This window comes from Ambystoma mexicanum, chromosome 9 (genome assembly GCF_040938575.1).
Source record: "Ambystoma mexicanum isolate Mex_15411 chromosome 9, UKY_AmexF1_1, whole genome shotgun sequence".
NCBI lineage: Eukaryota > Metazoa > Chordata > Amphibia > Caudata > Ambystomatidae > Ambystoma > Ambystoma mexicanum.
This window is the reverse complement of record NC_090931.1, coordinates 1,511,967,183-1,511,979,708: the sequence shown is the minus strand read 5'-3', so window position 1 is coordinate 1,511,979,708 and position 12,526 is coordinate 1,511,967,183. Positions and strand designations below refer to the sequence as shown.

General features: G+C 45.1%; 1 protein-coding gene across 1 annotated transcript in view; it reads left to right on the top strand.

Annotated features, from left to right (window-relative positions):
- The window catches only part of LOC138487549 (uncharacterized), a 395,452-nt gene extending 385,479 nt beyond the window's left edge, over positions 1 to 9,973 (top strand). Inside the window, exon 17 of the mRNA XM_069614031.1 lies at positions 6,713 to 9,973. Within this exon, the coding sequence (XP_069470132.1) occupies positions 6,713 to 8,011 (1,299 nt within the window). The 3' untranslated portion in view covers positions 8,012 to 9,973. The remainder of the gene's footprint in view (positions 1 to 6,712) is intronic.
- The last annotated feature ends 2,553 nt before the right edge of the window (positions 9,974 to 12,526 follow it).

The window sequence follows — 12,526 nt, the reverse complement described above, 5'->3', positions numbered from 1 at the left end:
GAGATGATGCAGATGTAAAGGAATCGTTGAAATAAGTCGATGAAATGTGATCATATTTTGATTTTCCTTGATTCTTTTGGACAATGCATCTTTCGCGGTTATCTCTTTATATGTACCTGTGCCGTCGACCCCAAGTGTGTGTTGTGTTTCCAATATTGAAAAGCATACTAATCCAAGTACTGTGTTTCAGGGAGATGCGGATGCCTCCTCTCCAATACAACCATTCATGGCAGTCCATGCAGAGCCAGAGGTATGGATACTAACAGTTCCATCGAAATAGATCATCACTGGTCGAATACTTGTCGTTTGATTGTTGCACAAAATGTTTAAATCATATTTGGCTATTGAGGTGTACCTGTGTGTTCGTCCTCACGTGTTTTATGCTAACAATATTTTGATACATAGTAATGAAAGTACTATGTTTCAGGGAGACGATGGAGCCTCATTCCTTGCTGTCTATGCGGATACAGAAAATATAGTCCTTGCAGCGCAAGAGGAAGGAGGACAAGCGGAAACGAATCGGAGCTAAAGCGTGCCGATGTTGAAGGTCGAGTCAAAAAAGTTGCAAAGAAAAGAAATCAAAAAAAGGTTAGTTAAAACAGTTAATAACTTTAAAAAATTTTTTGTGGTGGGGACTATATTATGTTTTTTTCCAGTCAATTCTACTACACTCCATCTTGTGTTTAAACTGAACATCCCTTTTCCAATCTCTCCTCCAGTTACCCGTGGGCGTCAGAACTATACACACACAGAGAGTGAAGCGAATGAGAGATGTGGCTTGCCAGACCATGTACACTATGGAGGAACTATTAATTGAGGCGCGGCGTGTTCAGGCTCGAGATGCTCATGTCCAATGGCCAGAACATGAATTAGCTCTGTTTGGAGACTACAGCAAAGTTGCATTGGACCATAGCTACTGTGCGACCGGACCACCACAAGAAGATGTTATTGAATGTATTGAAGATAGCTATGAAGTAGTTGCAGATGAATTTGCACAATCTACACCCGCCAAAAAATTGCCACCAAAAAACATGTCGACATTGTTGTGTTCTCCCATCAATGTTGAATTAGCAGATGTTGAAATGAGAGAGAATGAACCAGCCGCAGCATTCATAGACGCAACAATACTTGATAGCAGCGATATTACTTGCCAATGTGTTCACATCTCCACAACGTCAAAGGCCGAAACAGCGTTGACGCAGGATGACAGTCTAATGAAAGAGAGCAAATACATTGTATTCGACAGTTGTTTGATGGAAATTATAAGTATGCTGAAATGTGTGCATTCCGTTAGAGGGAAAGTATGTGGGAAGCCTTTGATTAATGTGACTCGTCAAATGAAAGGCAGTAACGTCAAAATAAATGCCGTCTGTAGATTAAATCATAGGTTCTCATGGTCTGCACAACCAATGCTGGGGAAAATGCCAGCAGGCAATCTACTGTGTGCAGCTGCATCACTTTTTAGTGGCTCCAGTTTTAGAAAGTTAGAGGCTTTCTTTCAGTTTGTGGGACTCCATTTCATTTCTAGAGCGCTGTACTACACATACCAACGTGATTATCTGTTTCCGGCCATTAGTGATGCTTGGAGAATTGAACAATTGTCTCTAGCAAGTACATTCGAAGGCAAACGATTCAGGCTAGCCGGCGATGGACAGTGCGATAGCCCTGGATTTTCTGCCAAGTACTGCACCTACCACTTTCAGGACATGGATAGTAAGAAAATTGTGAGTTCGGAGGTCGTGCAGGTAACACAATGTACATCCTCAGTGGCCATGGAGAAACTAGGATTTATAAAATCAGTGGAACATCTACAATCGAGGGGGATGCACATCGACCTCATAGCCACGGATAGACACGTTTCAATTGCCAAGACAATGAGAGAACAGTTCCCACATATTAAACATCAATTTGACGTATGGCATCTTGCTAAATCAATCAATAAGAAAATCTCGGCTGCAGGAAAAAAAAAAGGTTTTGAAAGTATTTTGCAGTGGTCTCAGAAACTTGCGAGGGGTCAGTGGAAATACTACTTGAAAAATGGCGGTCACTGATGCACCACTGTACCAACGTTCACCGCTGGACAGCAAATGAACATTTCCACCAATGTGAACATGGCCCTTTGTCCCCAGAGGAGGCACGGAAGAAGAAGTGGTTGATTCCATCATCACCGACACACAAAGCCATTGAGAAGATTGTTTTCGACAAAACTCTGTCAAGAGATTTGAGAGGACTGACAGAATTCTGTCACACAGGAGATTTGGAGGTGTTCCACAATATGTGCCTAAAGTACAGGCCAAAGCGCTTGCATTTTAGCTTTCGGGGCATGAAACATCGCACTCTACTAGCGGTCTTGGCCCATAACAGCAATGTCGGACATGAACAATCTAGGACTAGGGGTAAAGTAAGGATGCCTCGCTACACTAAGGTGTTTTCAAAACAAAGTAAGCAATGGGTGATCAAACCAGTCTATGATGAAATGCAGTTCGACTTTGTGAAAGGCCTTATTGTTGCTGTGTTAGAGAAGCACAGATATGGAATTTTGGACGTTTCTGTACAGAGCAGTGATCCATTGCCACCAAACATTGCGACTGTGCCATGCCCACCCGATGCACAGCTGATTGTAAAGTACAAATCGCGGTTTAAATAATTGCAATAGGATTGTATTTTTGTAAATAAATGTTATTGTACAGTGTACCAGTAAACCTAACTCCCAACATCACCATCATGGGTGGCGAAGAAGCTGGGTGTCATCTTTGAATTCTCTCTATTCACCTCACATATGTGTATGTATATATTTTTCTCATGTCTCATCTCATGTAAATGTAAATGCTGCGCACTGTTAACGGAGGGGAGGCTTGCGTATTGCAAATAATAAAACAAACAAACAAACAATAAATCTCACTTTTAACTCAACTCCTGTGGTACTTTATACTTTCCCTGACCTTCCGCAAAAAATTAAATGTCTCAATTTGGGCTGCAAAGCTCGCAGACAACGGGGACAAAATTGGGGCACTTAGAACGCGCCAGCCAAGCAGGCCGTGGCATTTGGGAGAGAAGCCAGTTCGCATTTGCACTTTGAGGCGCACTACATAGACGGATTCTAAACTTCAAGTTCTCATAGATGCCTATACTACGTGATGTTGCAAATAAAGAATGCGAAGGACAGTGCACAGATGAGGCCCACAAGTCGCACTGGAAGTATAAGGGTCTATTGTTTTTTGACCTTGAGACAGGGACCATGCCGAAAGAACTACATTTGAAGGGAGTGCGCAATAACGTAAGAGACGATAAGGCAGAAAATTCAGAAACTAGACCGAGTTTCAGTTTTAGGTCAGTATACGAAAAATCATTGTCAAGAGCACGGTCCGTTTTACAGACTGCATTACGAAGAGACACAATGGAAATTTCAAATATAATGTAAGTAAATCTTTACACGCTTTTATACCGGAATGAAGATTTAATGAATGGCTGCATGAATAAATGAATGAATGAAGAGCTAGGAAAAGCAAGTAAAACTGTTCGTAGTGGGCACATGGGCATGCAGGTTCACTGGTCTCACCGATCTCGCTCCTTGGCCCAGCCACTTTTCCCTGCACTACGGGACTGTCTCTGTATCCTTCAGCCCCTTCACCCGGCATTTACCTTGCACTTGCCACCAGCTGGCCCTATTATTTAATTTGTATTCAACTATCCTTGTACAGCCCATCCCCATGCGCGATCAGAAAGACACCTGGCCTAGTAGGATCGTTGTCTGTCTGCCCTTGTTCCCCACCTGCCTCGTCACGCCTAGAAACACTTGAGTATACGCGCGTTACAAATGCCATATCATATATCATATCATTCCTCATGCATGTAGACTGTCGTTTATCATTGTGTGTTGGCCTCGATTTATCTCGTTACTTTTCGCATTTATGTTAGAGAAGAACATACTCCATTGAACTACCCTTGCAAGCAAATAGTTTCTGATCGGCCCTAATAAATTAAATGAGTAATATTAATGAAGTTCGGCTAGCGAGACTAATTATCATTTTTTTGTTTTCATAACAGGTATTTGATCCCTTTCTGCAACTGCCATCTGTTTGAGACACCGGCGGATGGATTCTTCAGCAGACACCTGCAGCTTCTTGTCAACAACTGGAGCACGATCACCATATTATGGGACGATCGCCAAGGGCCCACATGCCCTTACGCTGTACTAGTGGCTAGAAGTAACATAACAAACTTTAGGCTGGACTAGTGCCTAGTTGATGGAACAGCCTTGCGGTTCACCGTGCTTCCAAAGTGATTCTTTTTGCGAAAATGAACACCCTGTGTGCCATAAAGGAACAGCGCGTGACTCAAGATGAAACGGAACAGTTATTGCGGATACAGATAAAAGAAAATAAATGGCTTCCGGAGTTCATATGAATATTCTCTAAACATTTAATGCCAAATAAATGTACTTTACCAAATGTACCGTGTTGCTGTTTCATTGTAAAGTACAGTTTCATATTCCGAATTGTGGCGCGCTGTGTTGTGAGTTGATCTATGTTGGTTTCCGGGTTCTGTGTGGCGTCGCGCAGAAGACGACTGGGCGCGTTTGCCTACGCAGCACAGTAACGTCACGGGGAGAGGCGGGGAATATGAATGTTTTGATAATGTCAGGCTCAGGGGCGGGGGAATTGATTTAGTGCTGCAAAAGCAGGTCAGCCAGGGCGATCAGGGAAAAGATAGGATTATCAGAAAATGGCGGCTCCCAGGTGCTTGTTTTCGCGTGCGTTTAATGGACGAAAACTCGGGTAAGGTCCATAGGAAAGTTTTCTAAAATCGAGCCACTTAGCCTTAAAAAAACATGGCCGACCCATAGGGACAATAACATTTTTTACTAGACTATGCCTTTAAGACTTGAGGATCATTAGGGAAATTATCTAGACAGGGATCCCGTTCCCCTTGACATGAGTCCCCGTTCATGTGATCCTCCCACATAATAACAACTCCCAGGGTCAGGATCAGGTAGCAGCTGCCTTTGCCTGGCCACATGAGAAGAGGCCCATGTCAGGGTTTTTGGGATGATCACACTAGATTCATCACATGTAACAGTAGAGTGGGAGTAGAAGGTGGAGTAGTAGTGACAGTAGTAGGAGGAGTAGGAACAGCGTAGACCTAGTAGTGGTAACATGGAAGCAGTGGGATAGTAGAGTGGGACTAGAAGGTGGTGTAGAAGTGGGATTCTGGTGCTGCCACCGGCCAAACTGCATTTGACCGCACAGGAACCATCATGGCGATGGTCAGGTGTTGGTGGTGCGCTTGTTTCTCCTTGGGGTGTGGTTAACTTTATTTTTGCTGTTGTATATATTTTCCTTATGCCTTCTCCTTCTTGCACTGCTGGTCCCTGGAGACAGCTCATGGAGTGTGAAAAAGTAATGGCGGCCATAGACATCAGAACATTATGATTGGTCAGCAATCTGTCATGGGGTATATTCCACCTCAGTGTACATAATGGCATCATAGGGCCCCATTACACGGACGGCGGTGGACCAAGCACCTTGGTCCATGCCGGTAAAATACTGGCACCGCCTTGGTGGAAAGGGGAATTACCGCCCTATTCCAATGTTGGTGGGGCGGTAATTCCCTCTTCCCCCATTGCCCTTCCCCATTCCCATTTTTGCCCCATAGGGCATAATGGGAATGGGGAAGGTGCTAATTACGGCACCACAAATTGCGGTACCGTAATTAACTCCCTGGTCCCTTTGCGGGTTGGTTTTTAATGCCTGCAAAAAGCAGGCGTTAAATTTTCCAACCCGCAAAGGGACCTCGTAGTAAGGCGGTAAGGGTTAACGGTCACCGGTACCATTAACGGTGACCGTTAACCCTTACCGCCGTCCGTGTAATGAGGCCCATAAACTCAATCAGATTTCACTCGGAACCTCAAGATGGAATATAGTCCTATAGTCGATAGCTACTCATTGATAGTTCTATTGTTCCCCAGTGAATGTCTTTTTTTTAAAAAAAATACTGCATCAAACAGTGAAAATGAAATTCATTCCCAGGTCTCATCTGTTCATGTATGGGGGGAAAATACGACTAGAGTTATACTCAATATTGCACATGTAAGTCTGTGAAGGATTCTCCCAAGTACATTTTGTCCATGGGCCTCATTACAAGTATGGCGGTAAGGCAACAACAGCGCCAGTATTGCTACCGGCACCGTTGCTACCGTACCGCCATACTATGAGTTCTGCTTGTGGGTGCCCTTGCAGCCACCAGGTCGGACCTGGTGGCCGTATCGGCACCCGCGAGTAGAACATGATGGTAGCACCGGTACCATTATTAACTTTACCGGGGCTACCACCCTCCCCATTCGCATGGATCCCTATGGGGCTCAAATGGGAATGGGGATGTACCAGGCCAGGCACCTGCGAAAGGGCAATTACCAGGTCCGGCTGGGCCAGAATAGCCCAGTAATTGCCCATTCGTGGGTGCCGGGCCAGGATGCGAGTTTGGAGGTAGCCTTGCTGGTTTTACCGGCAAGGCTACCTCCAACCTCGTAATGAGGCACCCCATGTCTCTCTCTGATTGATGAAGGCTCAGAACCGTGGCTTCTCACAGGATCACCCAGTGAGTTAGTGAGCGGGGTGTAAAATGAGGATTAACAGCTCTGTGCAAGAACTATTGTTTTTTAGGCTGTACGATGACATAAAATAATAAAGGGTACCTTTGCTTCTTTCAACAGAGAATGAGCAGCCATCAAAGGATGCATGTTGGGGAGAAGTCCTACGAGTGTACGGAATGTGATGAGCAATTTAATCAGACATCAAAGTCGAGAAGGCAACAGAGATCCCACACATGGAAAAGACCTTTCAAGTGCTCGGAGTGTGAGAAAAGCTTAACTCAGAGCTCAAATCTTATCCAGCATCAGCAAAGCCAGACTGGGGAGCGACCATACCAGTGTACAGAGTGTGGGAAAAGCTTCACTAAGAGCTCGGATCTGGTCAAGCATCAGAGAAAACATACAGGGAAAAAGCCCTATCAATACACAGAGTGCAAGAAACACTTCATTGACTCCTCAACCCTCGGAAGACATCAGTGGATCCATACTGGGCAGAAATCCTATGAATGCGCAGAGTGCAAGAAAAGCTTCAGTGTCCCCTCCTCCCTGAGCAAGCATCGGAGGATCCATACTGGGGTCCGACCATACCAGTGCTCGGAGTGTGTGAAAAGCTTCACTTATAGCTCCGTTCTGGTCAAGCATCAGAGGACCCATACAGGGGAGAAGCCGTACAGGTGTACAGAATGTGGTAAGCACTTTACTCAAGCATCAAACCTAATGACTCATAAGAGATTGCACACTGGATTGAAATCCTACCAGTGTACAGAGTGTGAGAAAAGCTTCAGTGACCATTCAAGTCTGAGGTGCCATCTGAGGACTCATACAGGTGAGAAGCCCTATGAATGCACAGAGTGCAAGAAATGCTTCATTGACTCCTCAACCCTCAGAAGACATCAGAGGATCCATACTGGGAAAAAACCCTATGAATGCACAGAGTGCAAGAAAAGCTTCAGTGATCTCTCAGCCCTGAGCAACCATCAAAGGACACATACTGGGGAGAAGCCCTATGAATGCACAGAGTGCAAGAAAAGCTTCAGTGACCAGTCAGGTCTGAGGCGCCATCTAAGAATCCATACTGGGGAGAAGCCCTATCAATGCACAGAGTGCAAGAAAAACTTCAGTGAACCCTCAGCCCTGAGCAACCATCAGAGGATCCATACTGGGGTCCGACCATACCAGTGCTCGGAGTGTGTGAAAAGCTTCACTTATAGCTCTGTTCTGGTCAAGCATCAGAGGACCCATACAGGGGAGAAGCCGTACAGGTGTACAGAATGTGGTAAGCACTTTACTCAAGCGTCAACCCTAATGACGCATAAGAGATTGCACACTGGATTGAAATCCTACCAGTGTACAGAGTGTGAGAAAAGCTTCACTCATAGTTCACATCTTTATAGGCATCTGAGGCACCATACTAGAGACTGACAATACTAGTGTACATTGTTGTATATGGCTGGCCCATCTGTACATAAAATAGTTAAGACACTGGCTCCCACAGATGGCTCATATCAGCTGCCAAAGTTGTCTCTGGAAGGGTACGTCAGCCCCGTGATCATCGTGTACGTCGGCCCCGTGATCATTGTGTACGTCAGCCCCGTGATCATCGTGTACGTCAGCCCGTGATCATTGTGTATGTCTAAAAGGAACACCCATGCCGCTACACATAGATGACACATACACTTTGAAATCCAAAGACAACATAAAGTCAGTGTTGGCGTCAATTAGTCTCTGCAGGAATCTGGGGTTCTGGCCAAAACCACACAGTCATCTGCGTACGATAAGACCCGGACTCACTTACCCTCAAATATCAGAACATCTGCATTCAAGCGCTGGAGTTTGAGTGCCAAACCATTAATATAAATATTAAAAAGAATACCTTCCAAAAATGCAGTCCTACGGTACTCCTCATGTAACAGAAAATTAAGAGGTGATGTTACCAAAATAATCAGTAAAGATGAGATAATCCAGTGGTGGAATTTGTAAATGTGCCTGTAATTATAATGCCTGACCCATTGATTGATGTAATGCTTAGAATTTATAGAGCAAAACCTAAAGCACTTGTGCTGTATGGCAGTGCTGTTTTGGGTTTGGCAACAGGAAAGAACCTCAAGGAATAGGTCCCCCTGACTCTGCTCCTAATTATGCTGCACACAGGGAACTGAATTTGCCATTCATTGAAGATGCCTTGGTTTGTAATAACCCAGAAGCACAACTATCAAAAGCAATGTTTGCACCAGTGACCAGGCCCTTAAGATCCCGTGGATGAGAGCGCTGGAGAGGGATCTAGTGGGCTCTTAAGATCCTGTGGAGGAGAGCGCTGGAGAGGGATCTAGTGGGCTCTTAAGATCCTGTGCAGTAGAGCGCTGGAGAGGGATCTAGTGGGCTCTTAAGATCCTGTGCAGTAGAGCGCTGGAGAGGGATCTAGTGGGCTCTTAAGATCCTGTGCAGTAGAGCGCTGGAGAGGGATCTAGAAAACATTTCCATTAGATCACCAGCAATCTTGTGTCTCCTTGTGGGAAAAGTACAATGATGGCTGTGAACAGTGTGTTACTTAATCAACATTTAACAGATACATTTTATCTACAATGACAACACATGCCAGCAGACACATTGGGCCTCATTACACGGTAGGCGGTGGATCAAGGTGCTATTAGCGCCATGGTTCATGCCGGTAAAATACCGGCACCGCCTTGGTGGAAAGGGGAATTACCGCCCTACTCCAAGGTGAGCGGGGGCGGTAATTCCCCAATCCCCATTTGCCCTTCCCCATTCCCATTTTTGCCCCATTGGGCATAATGGAAATGGGGAAGGCGCTAATTACGGTACCGCAAATTGCGGTACCGTAATTAGCTCCCTGGGTCCCTTTGCGGGTTGGTTTTTAACGCCTGCAAAAAGCAGGCGTTAAATTCCCCAACCCGCAAAGGGACCTCGTAGTAAGGCGGTAAGGATTTACCGGTACCGGTAAAATACCGGTAAACCCTTACCGCCATCCGTGTAATGAGGCCCATTGAAATGTTATTTGTCTCGACTGGCATGTCCCCTCGACTGGCACCTTTTCCCCATACTTAAATCAATGTTTTCTAAAAATCAGAGCATGTTTTAATTTGCATATGACTTATGGAGTCTGACACAAAAGTAGTATCGAGGAGAAACTTCGCCCATTTGTCTTATTTCCCTGGAGACTAAGTGTCATTTTGTGTTGTTTTGTTCTGTTTATTTAACACAGTGGAACTGTTCTATATCGCCCCAATTTTAAAGCCTGAAGCATTTCGCCAATGTTGCCTGGCCCTCATCTTCCTTTTCATGGTCAACACAGAGAGAACAGCAGGGCCCTCACAAAATGTTTGCGATGTACATCTAACCTCAGGAATAAAATGCTGAACTGCCTATTTTAAAGATTATTTTCTGACTTTTTTTACTTAAAAATGGTGCAAATCTATGTATGTAGTTTATTTAATGTTGATTAACATCAAATCAATTGACTAAGGTTTTAAGGTATTGTATGAAATTGTAAAATGATGATTTTAATTGCTGTGCAAGATGTTTATTGAAAGTCATATTGTATGCACATTTATGGGATATACTTCCCGAAATAAAGTTTGTTATTGTTGAACATAGACAACACTGTATAACCAGTGGCCCGTAAACACTGGCAATTGCCATTCCCCATCAGGGACAAAGCGCAAAAGAAATGAAAGAAACTGGTTGAGGCAGACATCATTGAGGAGGTGACTGGATCGGTGAGGATATGTGTGGACAAGCATTTGCCTAATAAGGTGATCAAACGCAAGAGACCTTTGTCCCCAACAATTGATGATGATGTTGCAGACCTCCAAGGAGCCTCAATTATTTCTAAATTAGACCTCAATCCAGGATATTATCAACTGGTTTTGTACTCATTTGTCTTGATACATAATCACTTTCAGTACCTATGAGGGGCTCTACAGATACAAAAGACTTGGTTCAGGGATATCATCCACTTCAGAGGTTTTCCAGCAAATGATTTGAACTGTGTTGGCTGGTCTCCCAGGCATTCTGAATATCAGTGAGGATATTTTGCTTCATATGCCTGCAGAAGCCGAGCACCTAGATTGTCTGGAGAAGTTGCTGCCAATGCTACAGGAACAGGGATTGACTCTCATTAGGGAGAAATGTGAGTTCCTAAAAGTCAAATTGGAATCTTTTGGATACGTATTCTGAGCTGAAGACCTGTTTACAGATCCACTAAGTAGAGGACATGCAGGCAATCCAGCCTTGAAAAATCCATCTGAGGTGAGGAGCTTCCTTGGGATAGTTACCTATTGCGGGAGGATTACCAAGAACCTAGCGAATCTGTCTAAGAGCCTCATTTCACGGACGGCGGTAAGGGTTAACAGTCACTGTTAATGGTACCGGTGACCGTTAACCCTTACAGCCTTACTACGAGGTCCCTTTGCGGGTTGGAGACTTTAACGCCTGCTTTTTGCAGGTGTTAAAAACCAACCCACAAAGGGACCAGGGAGCTAATTACGGTACCGCAATTTGCGGTGCCGTAATTAGCACCTTCCCCATTCCCATTATGCCCTATGGGGCGAAAATGGGAATGGGGAAGGGCAATGGGGGAAGGAGGAATTACCGCCCACCAACCTTGGAATAGGGCGGTAATTCCCCTTTCCGCCAAGACGGTACCAGTATTTTACCGGCATCGACCAAGGTGCTAATAGCACCTTGGTACACCGCCGTCCGTGTAATGAGGCCCTAAGTCTTTATGGAAATGTACGAAAGAGGACTCTGTTTGGGAATGGACTACTTTAGAAGAAAATGCTTTTCTCCAAATCAAAAAAAGCGCTTTTGTCCACAGCCACTATGGCATTATGTGACCCAGAATTCACCAGGGGGCGATTGTGCCCATTGCATATGTGTGCAGGGCCTTGTGGGAAATGGAACAAAGATACTCCCAGATACACAGACAGGCCGTTTTAGTGTTGTGATTATGGATCATAAACCATTAATCCAATTATGTCAGGGCTGCTGCTACATCCTCCCGCTACAAGAGAAAGATGGCTCAGGTGAAGGCAAGAGTATGGAAGCCTGGGTGTGATAACCCAGCCATCTATATATCTCGTCATCCAAACAAAAAAGGTGGTATGTTTAGCACAAAGGTGGCTGATGCATAAGAACAGGTGTGTCTAATGACCCAGGCCACTGTACCCACATCCATGACACTGAAAGTACTGAGAGAAGCATTGGCCACTGATGAATGTTTCCAGCTGGTCTTTGAAGCCACACAAATGGGAAAGTTGAAGGTGATAAGAGAATGCCTCGACAGGCCGACATCATCGGTGAAGGTGGTTCTACGAGGAGTGTGGAGGAACCAACATGATCAGTATCCCAAGAAGGACAGCTGCCTTGGGATGTAAGAATCATTGTTCCCACAGCGCTGGTGCTCGGGATATTAGCATTAGCCCATTCTAGCCATTAAGGGTCAGCCGAAACCAATGCTACAGCAAAAAGTGTGGTTTTTGAAGTTCGAGGATTAAGTCGATGAGTTCATACATAATTGCGTAAGGTGCCAAGGTATGCACCTACACTCAGGCCAGCACCAAACAGTCACCCACCAGGAGTGAGAAGCCATGATCCCACATGAGGACATACTTTGGTACAACACATGGAGACCAACATTTCATCGCAGTGATTGATAAGTGGTCCAGATATACTACGGTCCAGTTCACTGCATATACAGCTTCCCCGGATCTGTTCACCACGTGTGTCCTACTTCACATGACAATGGGCCTCATCACGAGTCTGACGTTAACCCTTAAATCCGGCGGTAGCGCTATTAACGCCGGATTTAAGGGTCCGCCAAATCAGGGCTTCGGCGGATTTCTCCCCAGCTCTGAGCTGGGGGGAAATCCGCTGAAAATTTGCACTCATACCGCCGGCGGGAAATCCGCCGGCGGT